This window comes from Bombus vosnesenskii, unplaced genomic scaffold (genome assembly GCF_011952255.1).
Source record: "Bombus vosnesenskii isolate JDL3184/JDL3185 unplaced genomic scaffold, Bvos_JDL3184-5_v1.1 scf7180000013263, whole genome shotgun sequence".
Classification (NCBI taxonomy): domain Eukaryota; kingdom Metazoa; phylum Arthropoda; class Insecta; order Hymenoptera; family Apidae; genus Bombus; species Bombus vosnesenskii.
Genome location: NW_022882923.1, coordinates 8,338,878 through 8,358,819, shown reverse-complemented (window position 1 = coordinate 8,358,819; position 19,942 = coordinate 8,338,878). Strand labels below are relative to the sequence as shown.

General features: G+C 42.8%; 1 protein-coding gene across 16 annotated transcripts in view; it reads left to right on the top strand.

Annotated features, from left to right (window-relative positions):
- LOC117234638 (transcription factor 12) overlaps nt 1-18,172 on the top strand; it is a 106,363-nt gene extending 88,191 nt beyond the window's left edge. For 4 of the 16 annotated variants that reach the window (XM_033496037.1, XM_033496149.1, XM_033496158.1 and 1 more), the window contains 12 exons: nt 4,734-4,818; nt 7,441-7,577; nt 9,403-9,669; nt 9,928-10,092; nt 10,875-10,934; nt 11,509-11,661; nt 12,313-12,430; nt 14,619-14,754; nt 15,116-15,205; nt 17,151-17,296; nt 17,374-17,495; nt 17,766-18,172. In XM_033496037.1, coding sequence (XP_033351928.1) covers nt 4,734-4,818; nt 7,441-7,577; nt 9,403-9,669; nt 9,928-10,092; nt 10,875-10,934; nt 11,509-11,661; nt 12,313-12,430; nt 14,619-14,754; nt 15,116-15,205; nt 17,151-17,296; nt 17,374-17,495; nt 17,766-17,810 — 1,524 coding nt within the window. In that variant the 3' untranslated portion in view covers nt 17,811-18,172. Of the gene's footprint in view, nt 1-4,733; nt 4,819-7,440; nt 7,578-9,402; nt 9,670-9,927; nt 10,093-10,874; nt 10,935-11,508; nt 11,662-12,312; nt 12,431-14,618; nt 14,755-15,115; nt 15,206-16,287; nt 16,378-17,150; nt 17,297-17,373; nt 17,496-17,765 lie in introns of all 16 variants that reach the window. The other 12 variants (XM_033496054.1, XM_033496081.1, XM_033496105.1 and 9 more) reach the window with 12 other exon arrangements.
- Nucleotides 18,173-19,942: the final 1,770 nt, after the last annotated feature.

The following is a 19,942-nucleotide window of genomic DNA, read 5'->3' as shown; positions in this document are numbered from 1 at the left end:
GTGTCAGAACATGCCTATTCCATCTACGGGTATTTCCTTTATGGCTGGCCGTTCCCTCCGCCATGGGAACCCATCGGGACCTCGTTCTACACGAATCGAAGAAACGTAAATTCAGAAAAAGAAAATACGGGAATTACCACGACGTTCTATCGTTCCCACATTCTTTTAGCCAACGTCGCAACGTCATGTGAAATTTTCTATCCTCTTTACCACGGTCGACGGAAATATAGCAAAGGAAAACGTCTTGATTGATTTTCGTTTTGGATTTCGTTGTCCGTTATTCGTTTCGTTTTCGGAGGATTTCGTCGTTTTAAAGAGGAAGAGACCCGCCTTTCTTCGTCGGCGGTAATATACTCTGCGCGTGACACGAGCAATTCGCGTAGAAGCAAACAATTTCATAAAGGGGTGCGTGCACGGCCAAGCTCGTTAGAAATTATCCAACATCCATCTGTGACACGGCGGTCATTAGATTTAAAGACCGTTGCATCCAGCTTTTTTACAAATCGCCTGGCATTAATCTCTTTAGGTTGCGAGCAGCTAATGCGGAGGAAAGACGGATGAACGTTTTCGTCGATAAGACTCGTCGTTGTTTCTTCGCGTGTGCGGGTTTACGTGTGGGACAAAAAAAAAAAAAGCTGAGAAAAAGGGAATCTGCGGTACCAGGTGTCCAGGAGTCCTCCATTAAAATTTAATCAAATCGATAAACAGATACGTTATCGCGCGCGTTATCTATTGACTGCAATTAACCAAGTAGAAGACGCAAACTTGTTGCTTCTATGCCGCCGGTAGACAATTTACAGAGGGACAACATCCCCGAAGATACGAAAAATTAGAAGAAACGATAAACGCCGTCTACACAGCTCATACATCGATCGTAGGAATCGTTTTATCGTTTCGATCGTATGCAGGTAGAACCGAACTAATAAAAATATGTTAGAACGCTGCTGGTAGAAAAATTCTCACGGGACGTTGGGGCGACACCTGCTTTCGTATATCTGCCTCTCGATAGGAAATAGTCTCATTGTCAGCGCGGCAATTAACAAGGGAGTAATCGACGATCCATTGTACTAGAGGCGACTCTTCGCTACGCACAGTCCTCTCCTTCCGCTTTTAAATTCATTTCCGCCCACGTGTAGTCGATCGAAGACGCCCAACGCTTCAAGACGATGTTGATAAATTATCGTTTTAAACGTGTTTCTTATCGTATAGAGTGAAATTTCTTGGAATTCCTTTTGGCCTGACCTTAAGATTGTATATACGGTATATACGACGAAAGTATTCGAATATTTATCGCATCGAGATTAATCGATTGTTTAAATACTTTCGTGATTTTTTACGAAATATAGCTATATTTGTCCCAAATGTGTAGCTTGTGGCTCCTATGTACATTTTCAGATATCTCGTGTCTCGTTATAGCGCTAATAAAATTTTAGAATGTTTCTTTATAACACACACGATATATCCATAAAATGTTTCTACAAGTGTTGGAATATTTCCGTAAGCTACCGTAGTTAGGTTTCGCGAAACGTTTCGCGAAAAGGACTATTACGTTCGGGGAATTTTCAAAAATTTCTCTGACAAAATTTCCCCGTAATTTTCAACGACGTGTCAGCCGATGACGTAACAGACGCGATATCTCGTGCGAAGCTAGAGAATAATTTCTAAGACGACGAAATAGCCGCTACGAGAACGTGAGACGAACATCACGTGCTCAATTTTCCGAAGACGTCACGTAACACGCGTAGCTTGCCCCGTACCAGCGACCCTTCTGTCCTATTTCAAACCTTCGGAAGCTAATTTCCCTGACAGAGACGTTTCCGTTCGTTTTCCCTCCTTTTCCATCCTGGCCGCAAGCCGGGGAACAAGAGAACTAAATCAATGTAGGACATTTATATTGGCTGGAAATCGCTGACTCTCGCCACTATGGACACCCACCGGGACATATTAAGATTTCTGATCCGGCTTGCCGGCCGTCGGACATTTTTATTATTGCGTGTCCACCGAACCACCCCCGCGAACCTGAGAAATAAAACGTGAATTATTGGCCACGCGGTGTCTTCTCTCTCGCCGCGGTCGATCCGACTTCGACTTTTCGCCTCTATCGTCGCTTCGTCGATTTTTCGATCGAACCATAACGCGACAAAGTAAAGTTGGCGTTATTCGAGCCAAGCTAAGTGATTTACCTGGTAATTCGCTAAATTCGGTTATGCGTCATTTTTGTACGATCTATATTTGAAAATGGAGTATTTGACTGGTTTTTAACGACGCTATAAACGATAAAACACGTCCTGTAGATTGACAGCTTCGCGTAGACTCGTAGTCTTTCCTACTTAGACTCTGGGGATGTGACGTTTAAAATACTCATCAAAAGATCTTTTCCATGTACATGTCTCGATACGATCGAAAATGGAGGAAGAAATGGAATTGCGAGAGAGAGAGAGAGAGAGAGAGAGAAGACAGAGAAGACAGAGAACCAGTGTGCAACGCCTATGCACGAAAGCCACCGGTGTCAAAGCAATTCATTTAAATTAATAGGTCCAGAGGCCGCGCGTTTATCGCGCGATTAGTAGCAGCTTTTTTTTCGTGTCCCCACCCAGGGTGGGTGTTCGTATTTGTACTCTCGTTATCGACTGCTGTCACGATAAACCCGATGCTTTTATCGCCTACAATTATATGCCCCGTTCCTCCCTCGCGAGATATGGATGCGTTCTGAACGCTCGCTCTCGAAGATCTTTTGTTCTTAGAACTCCATAGATTCCGCGTCGCATTTTTCGCTTTTCAGACTATCACGTCGTCGGGCCTAAAGAAAAAAATAGTTACCTCGTCATCTCTGCAATTTGCTGCCTTGACTCTTCAATATCGTTCCGAAGCAAACGAACCTAGACGTTTATTGGTTGATATGGTGCAATTATGCAAATTCGCCTTCGAACGAAGTGAGAACTCTTGATAACCCGTGTTATCAAAAGGACGGATCTAAACGCATCTTAGCTTCTTGGTAGCAAAGCGTGTTCCGCTATTGGTTCCTATCGGCCCCACTACCCTCTCGGTCAATCGGCGCGCTGACGCGTAGTCAGCTCGCTCGCAGTCTCGCGTAGGCCTTCGCGTGGTCGGTGTCGAGTTGTCTCTTCGTTTCTTTCTTTCCCGCCTCTTCTCGTCGCTTCCGAACGTTTCCATCGAGTTATATTAACGAGTCGTAAACGGAGGACGCGTATCCACGTTTCTTATAAATATAATTATTTATATACTTTCCGAGAATATGCGGAAACGGCGATAAGATTTATTTCACAGCGTGTCGTCAACAGCGTGTTAAACACACGCCAGGCGTTCAAACGATAGTGGTGATTAAACCCGAAGATATTGAAACGAGAGTGTACCAATTGTAAATCGTTTTTTCCTTGGCGAGGAGCGCGTGCGTCTGAGTTTCTCCGAGTCCCTTTGAGGAAATTTCGCGAGAAATTTCGCAAGTTGCAAGAAGGCGGAAGTTGCGAGGATTCTTTCGCGGCTCCCAGGAACCGCCGTTAAATTCGGCCTAAACGGCCATAGTCCTCGCGTTAGACCGAAACTTGTCTGTCCCTCTCGTTTTGTCGTGCTTTCGGTGGCACCAGGTGGAGTAGTAGGTGGTGGCGAAGCGGAGGGGCGCGAAGGAGAGAGAAGAAGCAGGGACAAAAGTTTTCGGCGGAACGACGGCGGGAGAGGAGAGAAGCTTTCGCCGGGAGAATAAGGGAAGCGGCGTGGAATATTTTAACATATATCACGCTGAAATTGGGACGAGGGTATGCTGCCGCGAATCTCTCCTTCTGCGCCACTTTCCATCCCCGTGCGAGCCCTCGCTGGCAAATCGCCGGTTCCCCGCTACGCCGCCGTTATGTTGTCCCATCGCGCGATTTGACTTGCTTTCGAGAGGCTCCCACCATCCCTGACGATATGTTTGTCTACCCTGCTGACTACGGCAGCTACAGAATGGTAAGGGATGGAACGCGAATGATTTTCGGGCCTGGCGTATCTTACTAGCAGCAAAATATATTTGCACGCCATTGTATCTGTTATAGCATTCACGTACCAATTAATTAGGTCCAGGTACAGTGACTACCTATAAGCCTTTTACGTACTAATTAATGATTTAATCAACTATATCAAATTTCGTATTCTCTAGTAGTACGTACTATCGCATGACTATAGAAATTTCATACTACGAAAGTACAGTGTCGAGGCTGATAAAAATACGCTTCATCGAAAAACAAGGGCATGTGCAAATACTTCTTCCAGCCTGTACACCCATCCTTACTCTTTTTCTTTTCTTTATTAATCCTTAAAATATATCATCGAACGGAGTCACGTGTACGCTACCACATTTGAATTCGATGTGTATTTCTTTGCGTTCCAAAAATCGATGAAACAAAGGAAATTCCAGTAAATTAAATTACTCGATATTAGATGAAAAGTGGAAAAGTTATCGTCGATAATAAGTATAAGTACCGTTATAGTCCTCTCTATTTAATGTTTAAAATTATCCCTAGCTTGGGAACGCCGAAGAATTCTTTTCCAAGAGCGATGGTTAAAGTTTCGACAATAACCTACTTATTACGAGTTTCTACTAATTATTCGTAAGAATATGTCATGCTATAATCGGCGAGTCAAGAGTAACGCGAGTCAGAGGATGAATTATATTTTAACTCTATGCTTTTTATAAAAAAAAAAAAAATTGATAACCTCTTTCGTTGTTTTCGTTGCAGTATGGCTCGGATGAATTCGGTCAGGACTCTCCACGATACACCTCCCCTAAGGCTGCGACCCTCTACGCAGATCCTTATTATATCGGTAAGTTATCCAGTCTTTTCATTCCTATCTTAATAAATATCATAACTTTCACGATAGAGCAAAGAGTAACGCGATATAACGGTAGCGGAGTCGCAAGAGTTGCAAAAATACAGACACGACGTTAACTTGAAATTCAAGCGGGAAAAAGTATTACGAACAAAAAGGAAAAGTCGTTCTATCCTCGTTACCGTGTACTCTTAAACTGGTATCGATCGTGAGTCGAAAATCTAGGCCGCTCGTTACCGGACACAACTAAAAGTAACATCGAGCCCGTTCCGTTGGATCGATCGATCGATCGATCGTTGTCTAACGATCTGGATCCAGCCTATCGGTTCTCTCTCGTTCGTGTACACGTACACGTTGATCCAGCGTGCACGCATCTATATCAGTTGGAAATCGCGTAACGATTCAAACGAACGATAAAAGGGACTTTACGATCGCAGTAATATTCAACTGTTTAGCGCTGGCTCGTAAAATTCGCCGCTCTGCCTGTCGCGCGTAAAAACAATAACAATTTCTCTTTATTTGTTCGAACAGCGGCGTGTCCAACTCGTTCCGCGCTGAAATTCGCGGCTACGCGAGACGAGAGGAAAAAGTCGCCCGTGGAAAAGCCGCGACGGCGCGTTTCGCCAGTCAACTTTATGCGATGCCGCGCGCTGGTCAGATGTCGCGCAACGCGATTAATTCTGCCACGTTTTTTCGATTCTCGACCGAATCGTACTTCTCTCTTCTCGTATTTCTCCTCTAGAAAATTTCGTAACTTTGAGGAAGATAAGAAAGAATCGTCGACGAAATGCGCGATTTCTCGGCCCAATCTTACGCTAATGATCTTTCTTCCTTTCTGTTTGTTTCTTTCGTTTTTAAAGTTGTTTCCTCGGTTGGAAAAAAATGTGACTAATCGCGTTCTTCTTCTTCCCTGTCCTACAGTTTTCTAAAAACATAAAAAATCTTTTTTCGCGACTAACTTAAAAACTTAAGGCATAAGTAAAAAGTTCAAGGTCCGTAACAGAGTTAATGCGCGGAATCACCGTCTCTCTCTCTCTCTCTCTCTCTCTCTCTCTTCCATTTTCTCTTTCAATCGCTGTCAACGTTATCATTCGCGATCTTGACTGCGCTCTATTTAACCGCGGATCCTGATATTTTCGAAACGAAGTCAGAAAATTTACAAACACGTCGCCCAGCTCGAGATTAACGAAGGCGAGCATCCGCGCGTAATTCACCGATCGATACGAGAGCTTTGTTCTGGGTTCTATAAATTCCACAAAGTCTTGCGAAATTCGAAGAATCGTTTCGCCGTTAGCCGCGGTATTTTTCGAGGCAGTTCTCTCCGAGAGAGAAAGCTGAGAAGGTCGTCGAGCGCATCCAAAGTTTCCCGGATGGATTACCGAGGCGGTAAATCAATAAGATCGGTAAAGTTTCCGAGTAAAGTTGTTATTAAAGATCAGAGGGTAAGGAGGCTCGTTGGCCGGCTTCTCGAATACGTTCTCGGCTCGTGACACCCGGTAAGCGAACGGAATACCTTATAAATGGGGAGGAGAAGGCCGAACGAAAAAGTTTTATCAGACATCGAATGCCAGTAGTTGGTAGGAACGGACGAGTAGTTTGGCTTAGTTTCAGTTCCCTCGTCGTGGAAACTCTGGCCACGGAATTATATCAAGCAAAAGTATCAAGAAATACGTTCCCGAAGCTTATTGCTGTTGTTTTCAACTGAAATAATGGCTCGTGTCGTCGTGCCGCCTATTGCCCTTTCTAACGGGTGTTCAAACACGACCAACGAGTTCCATCATCTGATAAAAAATCTCGTTCAGTTTTTCTCTTTATCGAACAACATTTTCTTCCAGTCGGGAAATCTAATTTCATAGAACCTTCGATTTAAGAGAATTTCAAGTTTAGGTGATTTTCATCGTGACAATTTTCCAGTGGTTTCTGGGCTATGTAATTACCCAAAAAACGGATATAAAGATTTCTCTTGAGAACGGCATAGGGACGCTCGGGGTACTTACCTGCTGCTCTCGTAGAAGCGTACCTCGTACCGGTGTGGTAATCGATGCAAATTATTACCAGGAAACCGATTAGTCGATGATATTGACTTTTGAGTAAGAAAAAATTACCGTACATGGGTTTACGGTTGCTTCGTGCATCGACTGCACAGTCACAGTGCTGTCGTGTTTTAAACTCTTTCCGCAAGTAAGGAGCAATGTTCGCGATTCGGTTTCCGGGCGAGCGAAACAGCAAGCGAATCGCTCGCATCCGCCCGCTTTCGACCTCGCTCATGGTAATGCAACAAATAGTAGCACGTGGCGTTCAGTGTCCAGGGCATGTCGCGCATGTGCTCGAATAATGTTCCTCGTCTAATCAGATTAAAAGACACGTATAGAGCTGGAATGAAACCCCGTGGAAAAAATGCGGCTCTATATATAGTTCGTTATGCGCGATAGAAATATTATCGTAAAGGTGGACACGCGTGTCGGACGAAACTTTCGTAACGTGTAATGCGCTTTTTCTCATACTAGTGCTATTTCTTTATATACCGAAGAATTATTTAAATCCCGTAAACGAATAAATCGACAAAATACTCTAGCCCGTAGTTTATCGTAAACGAGTGTTTTCTTTGTGTTCTAGATGGGAACGCTGCAGGAACGGGTCCCGGAGATCCATGGACGGGAGGTGGCGGCGGTGTCCAACCTCCGTATAGCGGCTACGCACCCCCTCACCTGGCCCAACCAGCCTATCCCATGCACCTACCCCACGACCCCATGGTAAGCGACTCCTTTCTTCTCTCCGTGATTTTCTTTCGTTCTCGTTCGTCGATCAATCACGCGTGACTACGCTCGTTTCTTCGGACTTGACATCCCGATAACTTCACGATAGACAGGAGAGCAACTTTCCCCCAAAATTCTGTCGTTGGTCGACCAGCCGACGACCGATTCGTCGTTAGAAGATTAAAATCTTCGAGCCTAATCCTCGTCCTTTCGAAGATCGATGCCTCCCGAAAAACTAAGCTGTTCCTTCGTTTACTCGAGAGAAAGAATCCTCGTGGTTGCTTCGTGCTTGTTAATAACGCCGCCACGTCACGAATTTCTCGGCTCTGCAACTTTCCGGAATGTTCGCCGATATATTTTCATCGCGGAGGTCGCGGAACGAGGGAAAACTTGCCGGTGAAAAATTGCAATCTCCCGGTTAGGCGTTCCGCTGCAGCGCCATAAATTCAGCCGGTTCGCAGCCATTTTTCCAATTCCTCTCCTTCGAAGACGTTCGACTCGTTCGACATCGTCGGAGTGAAGACTAGCCTATCGACGCTGACCTTAATCCTTTACATGCAACGTGATCTAGATCTTAGAAGAGCGACGCGGACGCCGAACTTTTGTTTCGTTCTCTTCTGCTTTTCGTTCGATCTCGGAGTAGTCATCGATCACCGCGTCGCCTGAGATACTCTGCCGATTCGTTGCGCAGATCCAAAGTAGTTGAGAAACACTGTTGACAGTGCTCCGTGTACTCGGAGCAACGTCAAATGACTCACTGGCTTCTATATATAGAACGACTCTCCCGCTACTCGGTGTTTCTAGTCAAGTGCAGCCTTCGTTTGATTTACGCCGTTCATGGTTACCACGAAATCCTCCTGTTCGCGGCACCCCGGATTCTCCTCCCACGTTCCTCTGCCTCCTTCGAACCCGTTCAACGCATCGACTCTCCACGAGTCTCTAATTGGTCCCGGACTCGAATCGAATTCGAATGGAGATGAGAGCTTCTAAGATTATCGCGTGCCATCTTTAGCTACTTTTGATCGCTAAAACGACTGCGAGATAGTTCGGTAGAATTCGTCGACAGGCACGAAAGAAGCATCCTGAACCGGGTCGTGGAAAAGAGAGAATGCGTAGTTTATGCATTTTCGTTACGTTTTACAAAGACGCGCTCGACGCGTCCACGCGAGTCGAGACATCTCCGGCCGAAAGGTTAAACATTTACGATCCCGGTTTAACGATCCCTGTTTCCAAGAATCTGTCCCCCGCAGAAACGAAGGAATCCTTTGGTCGAAAGCCGGGTTCACCGCGTTTCCCAGTTCTCGATGGCCTGCTGGTCGACGTCGAGGAGCACACGAGAAACACGAGAGAGCGGTACTCGCCGTTGGTTATCGCCTCGTTCTTTCCTTCGTACAGCGAACAATTAACGGCGATTCTCGGTCGTGAAATCGAGGGAGGGTCGCGTGCAAACTCCCTCTAATTTGTTGATAAATACGCTTCGTTGTTGAGCCGGAGACGATGACTTAAAATTAGACGTTTTACGAGCGAGCTTCAGTAGGTGCGAGCGAGGGCTACGCGCCACTAAGCGTATCCGATATCAAAGCCGTTCTGGTCCGGTCCATTATGTACCAGACTTGGATTCAAAAGGTCGAACGAGTCGTAAGTCAGCTAACAACCATTCCACGTCTCGTACCGTTCTCGCGGAGATGTCTTTGTCCGTGTCGTCTGCGACGATTGTTTGGAACGGTTTGTTACGATGGTCCGTCGGTCCGTCTGGCAAATTTTCCACGTTTCAACGAATGTTTCCCGTAACCTATATAATTGAATTTGATAATAATTTCAGGCATACTCGGCCATGTCACCGAACGGAGAACCGGCAGCGCCAATTCTGGGCTCGGCGGTGACCAGTGCGGCCTCGCTGCCACCAATGTCGACATTCCGGGGTAGCGGCGCAGTTGCGGCAAATAGTGGAACCGGTGCACCATCCCCGGCATCGTTGCAATATAGTCATAGTCCTGGTGCACCGACCACCGCACCCTCCGCCCCCAACTCTGCACCCACGACGAACCGACAACCTGCTACGGGGGACAACCTCGGCATTTCTATCTCGGTACTATGCAGAGCTGAAAAGAAAACTAACAGTACTTCATTCGCGCCACTCTTCAGGCGACGCAATTAGTAAATGTGGCCGTTTCTAAATCATAGAAAGAGAAAAAGAGAGAGAGAGAGAGAGAGAGAGAATAAAAGAAGTAGGCTACAAACGAAAATGCATGCGAGATGGAAGCGGGCTCTCTCGCCTTTGCAACTTTGCGCAGTACCTGTTGTAATAGAAAAATCTGTTTAACCTGTCTTTTCTATTGTTTTCAAGCAGATTAACCCCACGAACCAATCAGTATCGAGTTATAGCAGCAACCCATCCACACCAGTCAGTTCGCCACCACCCTTGACTGGTTCGGCGCCAGGTTGGGTACCAGGTGCTGCACCAGTATCTCCACATTTCACGGCGGATCCCAACCGTGGAACCATTCACATGGTATGCATCAAAGCTTCGTTGTTAACAGTTTCCTTTTTTCTTTTTTTTTTTTTTTTCTTTCAATTTGTTTCTTTCGAATATACTTATCTACCATTATTTCACCCGACACTTGCAACGAGACGAGTTTGATTGTTTGTTGGAGAAACACACGCTCGGTCCCGAGTTTATTGGTGAACTAGATTTCAACGTGGATCTCGTTGGAAAGTGACGGGTGCATCTCTGAACGCAGACACGCTTCATCACCGTTTCGACGCGCTTTAGAAACAGGTCAAGGACGTTCGTAACAGATACCTCTCGTGCTCGTTCACTTCTCTTACGATATTTTATCGTCTGCACTATGGTGACTCGTTGAGAGTACACCCGTTGTTACACGCACTGACTTTATTTCTGCTCGGGGGAGGATCGGAATGCTTCAATCGAGAGCATTTAGAACAGAGACAACGAGCGAATCAAGAAAGTCACTTTTATTTTTCTTTTTTGTTTTTTCTTTCGTTGTTAGATTCTGCCCTCCGTTGCGCACTTTTGAATATTCGCACAAAGTAGCATGCACTCGACGCACCGACAATTCATCTCGCGTGTTTTGTCCACGTTGCAGACCACTTTATTATCCTCCCCCTGTTCAGTTATATTCAAGTCGATCATCTGGCATATTTCATTTTTACATATTACTTTTTTTCTTTTTGACCTTCGTTTATCCCTTTTGTTTGTTGTGAACGCTGTGTTGACTTGGTTGTTCTCTTTTTTTTTTTGGTTTTGTTGTTGCGTTGGTGTTGTGTGTGAAGCCGGCGCCTGAACAGCAGAGGCTAGACGATGCCATCGGCTTTCTTCGCGACCATGCCGAGGTGAGGACTGCCGATTTTTAGTTTTTTTTTTTTCTCCCCCTTCTTGTTTGTTCTTGTTTCTGATCCTCTCTCACCAATTCATTCGTAACACACCACTTTCGTGCATGAACTTCGACACACGGTACGGAATTTACGACGCGCGAACGACACACCGCGAATATCGACGTTTGATCGAACGAATGTGACGTTCCCGGCGAGACATCGCGTACTTCTTTCTTACTTGCATATTAATCACGAGTCACGTTAATTCTCACATTGTTTGAACAATTTCTTATTGATAAAAAGAGAGGAAATTTGCACTGTGAGAATTAATGGCATGTCGAATTTCCGTCACTCTCATCAGTTTCCATCACATCGACTTTTAAACAGAACCCTGTCTCATTTCATACACACGCTTTCCATCATCTTGTATGAAGTATGTTTAATCCACTGTACCAGCGTCACAGATACCTCGATGATACGCTGCATTTAACGATCGAGCGATTAGCGTTGTATCATTGACACTGGCATCTTTGGTGATTTGAAAGAAATGTCAAACAGCCGTGTGTAATCGAGTCGAATTTCGGATATTCTGTTGGTACAGGGTACGCGGATGGAGGAACGACTGGACGATGCCATAAACGTGTTGAGGAATCACGCGGAGAGCCAATTAGGTCTTCATTTGGGTCCCGTTGCTCCACACGGTTCCATCTATTCCCACACATCACCACCTCAACTAGACCATTTGGTAAGATTTCTATTCTTCCAAGCAATTGAGGAAATTTTTGGACTACCGTTACACCCGTGGGACAAGTGGCCAGTCGAGCAAATTTGAATCGATGATCGAAATGGATCTTAAAGAATTTCTATTCCTTTTCCGATATATTCTATTCGCGAAATGAACGAAAAGTTCGTGTTAATTGAAAAAAATAAATCGATACTTTATAAGAATTCAGTTATTTAAGTAGAAAATACACTTGGCATCTACTTGACTAGATTATCGACAGATATTTGTGCAAACTTATATCCTCAACGCAATTATACAAAAGCTGGAACCTAAGCAGAATTTTGTCTCGCTTGGTAAATATTACAACTATACCATTTCGGCTGTTTTATATATTTCTGCGCGTTATTATATGTATTTTGTGCATTTTGCTACTTTTAGATTTCTCGCCACTGCATAAAAATTCGTAGAATATATACAGAATGTTAAAAATACATTTATAGGATGCAATTCTAGAAGAACGAAGAAGGATGTTATCTTTCAAATTGTGCAGGATTTAGATTCAACATCCCGTTTCTCCGTAGATATAGAGGTTGTCTCTTAAAAAGTTCCTCGATTCGTATTTATTTAAAAAAACACGTCGAAAAGAAGTCAATAACGATCTCTTGTCCACAGACGAGTCCTCATCCTGCGGTAACAGTAACGCAACCTCAGGGCTCCTACTCTGGTCTGACACCCACACCCGACACAGACGGTTCCATCAAAATTGAAAGGTTACCTGTGACGAATGCCAGTAAGTTTCAACCTATCCTGCCCTCCAATTTTTCGCTTTCCAAGAGCTTCGTGAAATAGAGATAAACGAGAAAGATCGGTTTTACGAGGTAGGAAAAGTGTTGGTTTAAAGATGGCGAAAGACAAGTGTCAACGAGCCTTGACAATAGCTAATCGGAATGGCTGCGTTGTTCTATTCTCGTCGTCGCATCATCGGATAAATGCTTTTTTCCCACGAGTTACAGTGCAATGACGAAAGAGAGAGAGAGAGAGAGAGAAAGAGAGAGAGAGGAGAGGAGAGGAGAGGAGATGAGGGGAGGAGGAGGAGTACCCAGGTGTTCTACGTTAGAGTTAGAGCCCGATAAGGAAACATTAGATAAATCGCGCGAATGCATCGTGGTCGTGCCTTTATTCTTCTCGGAGACCTCTGTCTCCGGCATTGTGTCTTCGTTGCTCTTTGTTTCTGTTTCTGTCATGCGTTCCTCTTACCGGTGAACGTTCGTAATCCTTCTCTCGGTGCTCGCCTAATGCAATGCACAAGTTCTCCAAGGGTCCTTTACGAAGAAACGCTCTTTTCTCCATCGACGACCATTTTTGGCGATTGGAATTCGGAGCGCACGATCAGGATTCTCTTTCTGGTTACATGGAACTTGGTACAATCGTCTTTCCAATTGCTTCTTTTTCCTTTCCTTTTTTCATTCCTTCTCACTTTTTTTTTTTTTTTTGTCACTCTTTCGACGATGAGAGGGAAAAAACGTTGGTGATGCTTTCACCGGCTCTCATCGATAGAGAGCATAGTAGTGTCTCGGCCGTGTTTCCAGGGAATAACGCAGTCGCGGGCCTTTGCACACAATCACGAAACCGATTTATCTAGCGCGATTCTCGGCGACTTTCATAGAAACGCAGCGCACGAGTTAAATACGAATCGCGAAACGCAGCGAATTGTCAGGCGAGTGCAGCGTTTAAGGAGATGGTTGAATCAGTGTATCGAGCGTGCACGTAAAGCGCTTCCTGCTCGTAATTGGACACTTTTCACGGTTTCGTGACTAAGCGGTCTGTCCAAAGCTCGAGTATAATATCGGCAACCTGGTATCGCCGTACACAGCGAAGGTCATCGTACTTCCGGGTGAGTTCTGGCTGCATTTTTTCCACCGTTCTTGTGGCTCGACAATACGTGGATCGATCTCTCGACAATCGAAACTGCTTCATTCATCGTTAACGTTGAGTCGATGAATGAGAAGGATTTGATAGGACAAGTAAATGCGAGTTTTCTCTATTTCACGAATGCTGGTTGATGCAGGGGAAAGGGTAGGAATATCAGGTATATTTATATTTTACTTTTGATCTAGTTTCGAACACAAAAAAAAAAAAAGAAGAAAAGAGAAAGAAAGCGAACTTAACGAAAATTGTATCGCATATACTATTACTGTAATTTTAATAAAAGAACAGCAAGAGGTCAATAGCTGCCGTGGAGGGCATTGTAATTGAACAGCACGCGAGAACACGATGAATTCATTTTTTTCTCAGCGCTCGATAAGATTGTTGGGAAAGGAACAACTTCTTAGATTCGGAAATTTTATAAGCTTCCTAATAATACCATGCAATTTCGTAAACAATCGAGCGAAGAATCATTGTGAAATGTTTAGTAGGGTGTAAAAATACACGCGGAGACCATAGGGATAAACACGGTAAATCCTACTTCTGATGAAAAAGAGGAAACAACCAGTTAGATCCAAAGACGCAAACATTAAAAAAAAAAAAAAGTGATATATCTGCTAAAACGTATTTATATTTGATCTCGAAAGCAAATAAAGAAAAAGTTTTAGAATTATGAGATTGGTTAACAGCGTGTGGAATTGAAAAATTATCGTCACGTAATTTGCCGTACTTCTTGTTCCTATGGTCTTCGTATTTAACCCTGCAACGAAATAAAATTCTATCTACTTGCTCCTACTTGCTAACGCGGTATCGTTTATTTTCTTATCGCGTTCCGTGCCTGTGGTCTTCGGCTATAATCTCTAATAATTGCTTTCTAAACATCTTTAAAGTGATCGAAATTATGCAGCGATGAAAATGCTAGTACGTTCGAATTAGCGTCTTAGCGTGAAATAAACGAAAACCTTAGTATCTCATATACCAGCCCTCTCCTCTATTATAATACTATGACTGTGTTTTTGGAAATGTAAATTGACGGTATTAATAATGAGCAGAATACGTCTCTTTAGAAAAGAGAAAGGACCCGCCGGATAGTAGCGGCGGCGAGACAAAACCTTCGAGCAGCGAGCTTGCAGCAGCGGGTGTGATCTCTACGTCTCAAGGAAAAGGGACGAAGAGATCGCGTAGATAGTAAGTATATCTTGGATGTGTACACTTATCTGAGATTGAGGCGCAACGATATCGATCATAGAACGACAGTAGTGAAATATCGAGCCGAGTAGAGGCAATCAGTCGTGAATCAGATGTTGATCCAAACGCAGCTTTACCATGCCGAATATATTTTAGTAGAAAAAGACCTGTGCATTCTACGAAGATAAATTGCGCATCTTATAACAAAGTATAGAAGCGTAATAGACAGCAAGTTCGAGATGGTAACGCTGCGACGGACTGATTATATATCAATCGACGATACGCCGATTACGAGAGGCCGATCTCTCGTTATTCTCGTGCAATGTAGACTTGTAACTAATCGATTATATTCAAACAACCGTTGTTCGAGTGCTGACGAAGACTGCGACGATCCCAGCACCAAAGCGGTGCGCGAAAAGGAACGTCGCCAGGCCAACAACGTGCGTGAAAGGTTAGTGAACACGCGCAGTAAGCCCTCCCGTTGTTATTTCCTACGAGTTCTTCCGTTCATCCAGAATCCTCTTTTTGCATCCTGTACCCTCCTCTCGTATGCATGCCCCAAATCGAATAAAAGAAAAAAGAAAAAGAAGTAAAAGAACGCGCAGTTGTAATTATCAAGATCTCGATGGCATGCTTACGCCCTTTCCAACACAAGGCCCGTATTCTAGCGTGACAATTAAAATGTTTCTGGTTAAGGACAGAAATGATACGAGATCAGGCGAGAGATTCACAGTTCTCGTGCTCGCCTCTCAATCAGTTTCATTTTAATTCAGCTGCGATTCGGTCCCCCCAGGCATGCTATCTATCTATCACACTTTTTTTTTTTTTTTTTTTTTTTTTTTAGATCAAAGCACATTTCTACGCTCTGCATTATATTACTTGAACGTTGTTGCATCGAGTTCTACGCTCTTTATATCGTATCATCCATCGGGAATCCTTCTATTGCATTGTTATAAAACGATTTCTCGTACGAGTTGGACAAAAGTAACGAACAAGGATCCTCTTGTGTATAATGCAGATTCGTTTCTTTCAGAATCCACATCGTTCGAAGATCATCCTTTTTCCTTTCAATGTCTATCCTAGCGATCACACACTGTACCATCCTTTCCTTAGAAATCATCTGATTCTAAATGTTCTAGGTAACAGCACGAACTCAGCTCTGCGCGTTAAATCCGCATCTTTCTCTCCGCGCGATTCTTTACCACTGGTTTGTTCTCTGTGCAAAGAATACGGGCCTTCGAGAATGGAAACCTGATTTCTGTCCATAACCACAAGTCGATCAGATAGCTCTGCGCGTGTTCAGCCAACAAAATCGTTTCGTATCGCAGTCGTATAGATTCGTCCGAGAAATCAAGAATTGAGATTTCTTCGTAGAAATTATTTTTCTCCCTTTTCGATCGCTCTGTCAGTATCAGTTTTTCCTGGCTAATTGAAAATCGCCGATTTCACTGCTGTCGAAATCATGCGCTCGATCTAGGACACAATGTCTCGCTCACGTCAGGTGATTAATTGAGTATTGTTATTGCGCAACTGTTGTTCGAGCGCCGAAGACGAGGATGATGATCCCGACGTAAAGGCGCAAAGGGAGAAAGAGAGGCGGCAGGCTAATAATGCTAGGGAAAGGTAAGAGAATCGACGAAATTGTGCAGTGAATTCCTCGTGAAATATCGCGTCAAGCGATCCGAGGACAGTTTGGCCCGTATTCTATGTATATGTGAAGCAAAAAAGCGATCGTAATACCGTGTTCGGTTCGTAAACCAAAGTTCCGTGTGAATCTTCCGAATAGTCAGGCTCTCGTGCTATTATGTAGAAAAATCTGTGTCCTTTTAGAAATGACTCTCTTGCGTCTTCTTTTCCCAGTAGTTTAAAGATTCGGCTACAACAACGATAAATTTTATTGTAGAGAGAGAGAGAGAGAGAGAGAGAGAGAGAAACTTTAACCGAATGATTAACCCTTAAAGGCAATCGCGAGTGAAATTTCATTCCATGCGTATTTTCTTTTAATTATTTCGCGATAAAATACTATCGCGGTGTATCGCATAATCGCTGTAAATGGTAACGTTTTAACTTTTCATCGAATATTGGGTGTAATAATAACCACGATAATAATAATACGATTGATTTTATTGGTTTTCTCAAATAGTACTAAAGATGTTCTGACATGACATTCCCTGTAACGATAGTTTTTGAGAACAAGCTATTTATTAATGATATCAATTTCAATGTCGAACGTAAAGCGGAAATACATAAAGAATAAAAATACTTCAGCGCGTTTGCCAAGGGTTGACGAATTGTAGTTTATCCAATGTTACTAGACAGACACGACAGAAATCGTTCTCGAAAGAAAAAGTATTAATGTCAAAGTTTAGCGTTATAATCGACATTTGTTTCTTTAGGATACGTATCAGAGATATAAACGAGGCTCTGAAGGAACTTGGTAGAATGTGCATGACACATCTAAAGACAGACAAACCTCAGACGAAACTTGGTATCCTCAACATGGCTGTTGAAGTGATCATGACGCTGGAACAGCAAGTTAGAGGTAGGTTCAGGTAGTTCGAGATTACTAGAAGAAAAGAGAGAAAACAAGATTCAAGCGAATTTATTTCGATTCTGCAGAACGAAACCTGAATCCAAAGGCAGCGTGCTTGAAGAGGAGGGAAGAAGAGAAGGCAGAGGATGGGCCTCACCCTCATCCTCTTCCCCACGCGCATTCTCAGCGACTGTTCTCCGCGATGCCTGTAAATATTTGTTCATTAAGCATTAAGGTGGTACACTACTCCGACAGGTTCACAATGTCGAATTTAAAAAATTCTCGTAAACTATATACTTAGATATTTGCGCGCTATATATATATACGTAGAATGACTTTTCCATCTTGTCGTTATTTAGAATAAAGATTACTAAATTTCGCCCATTTTTAAATACTTCAGAGTGTGTACCCACTTATAAGATAAGAATAATAGACGAAGAAATAACATATACTAATTCCAAAATTTACTCTGTTTCAGGGCCCACCACCGCCACTTCAAAACCATACGACGCAGCCACAGTAGCACATCCTGTGTTAAGGGGTAGATACACTGGCTCACGGAATTTGAACACTTAGCATAGAAAATATTTATGTTTATATTGTGTGCGATATATAGAATATTTCGAAATTTCACTAGCACTGTAACGAGGCCCGACTGTCATGATCACGTCGATCAAATTCGACGTCAATTTGAAAATGTGTATACAAGCTACAAGATATTCATAGCAGATATGTATTTAATAAAAAATTATCGTACTGCTTGGATAGTATGTGAGAAGGACAATGTATGGTCCCACCGAAGATATTGGGGTTTATTAAAATAATGAATAATTCATTGTTTACTTACTTTTCTGATCTTTGCGAAATACATACTTGTACTAAATATCTTGTAATTTCTCTCTCTCTCTTTCTCTCTCACTCTCATTCTCTCTCTCTCTCTCTCTCTCTCTATCTATCTATCTATCTATCTATCTATCTATCTATCTATCTATCTATCTATCTATCTATCTATCTATCTATCTATTTATCTATCTATCTATCTTTATTTCTATCTATCTATTTATCTATCTATCTATCTTTATTTCTATCTATCTATATATTCAGATTCGTTTCAAACTTTATCGATGTAACCATGATAGTCGGATCTTGTTACAGTGCTAATAAAATCTCAAAATGTTCCGTATAATACACATAGTACATTCATAAAAGGTATGTACGAATGTTGAAATACTTTCGTGAGCCTGTGTGCGGTTTCACCTCTCTATACCCCCTCCCACTCCCCGAAGGCGGCTTCAAATTATTTTTATAAATAGCGAGAAAACAAAGGAATATGGTTCCTCTCTTTCGAGATGTAAGAAAAAAACTTGTAGCGTGGTCGAGATTTTATTGAATCGATCGATCCCTGCTACTGGTACACCCCGGCTCTTGTTGAAGTTGCCCACTTTTTTGTGTATTGTAAACTATCGTATAAAGCACAAGTGCAAGGTTTCAGTAAAAACGCAGTATGTATAGGTAAACGATAGGGAAAATAAGGAAGGGAGCGAAAGAAAGAAAGAAATGCACGGATCATTTACCCATCGAATGTGGAAAAAAGTTCAAACATATCTCTCGCATAATTGTATATATACAGCAGTAACGTACGCCTAATCAATTACTTTATTATGATTATTATTATTATTTTTATTATTATTACTATTATTATTTTTATTATTATTATCGCCATCAATATGGCGATGGTTATTATTATTATTATTATTATTATTATTATTATTGACACGATGATTTATTATTATTATTATTATTATTATAATTATCGATTAATGATCGCCGAGGAAATCCTTCGTGAGAGTTAAAGGGGACATTTTTGTTTTTGAACAAAAATATAGCTCAACTCACAATGTGTACCCAGTTGCCATGTATTTTAATTTATTTAGACTCTTAAATAAATTTTATTGAATAAAAAAGGAAACGAATATGAAGAAAAGAACAACAGCAAGAAATAAAGCAACCAACAATGACACTTATTGTCGCGAGTGCCTGTGCTTTGCTCCGTCTCTTTTTGTTCTTCGCTCTTTTTTCTTTTTCTTTCTTTTTTTTTCAGTTCTCCTAAAGACAAAAGTTGTCTCCGCCGTCTCTCTGGCTACCATGTCCTGCCGTACACGATCAATCAACCTCTCCTAGAACATATCACGCGTATCACACAGCTATATTTTTCTTCAAAGGCATATCTAATGTTTCGCACGGTCCTAGAGCAAAATTTGTTACGCGCGTCGCGTTCTCTTTGCTTTAGTATCCATCTCCCGTATCTGTTCTCTTGAATCTGGCAGACGATAGTACTTTCTCATCTCTCTTGTTACTTTCTTCATTCTTCTTTTAACGAAGTACCATCACGCGAATGAAAGCGACAAAGGAGGAGCTACTGCCGTGATTAAATAAAAATAAAGTAGGATCAGGACCGTCGAAACAAAGCGTGATGAATGTCGATTCGTAACGTCGCACGAAGATGCACAAGTTCTTGATCGGAGAATCGTGCCCAGCCAGATCGAGATAACTCGCACAACCTCGCTTTAACTTCTAATTGAAATTTCAAATGGCGCCACGCCGCGAATATTATCTCCAGAAGAAAGAAAGGGGAAGCAAACAGGAGTCAAAAAA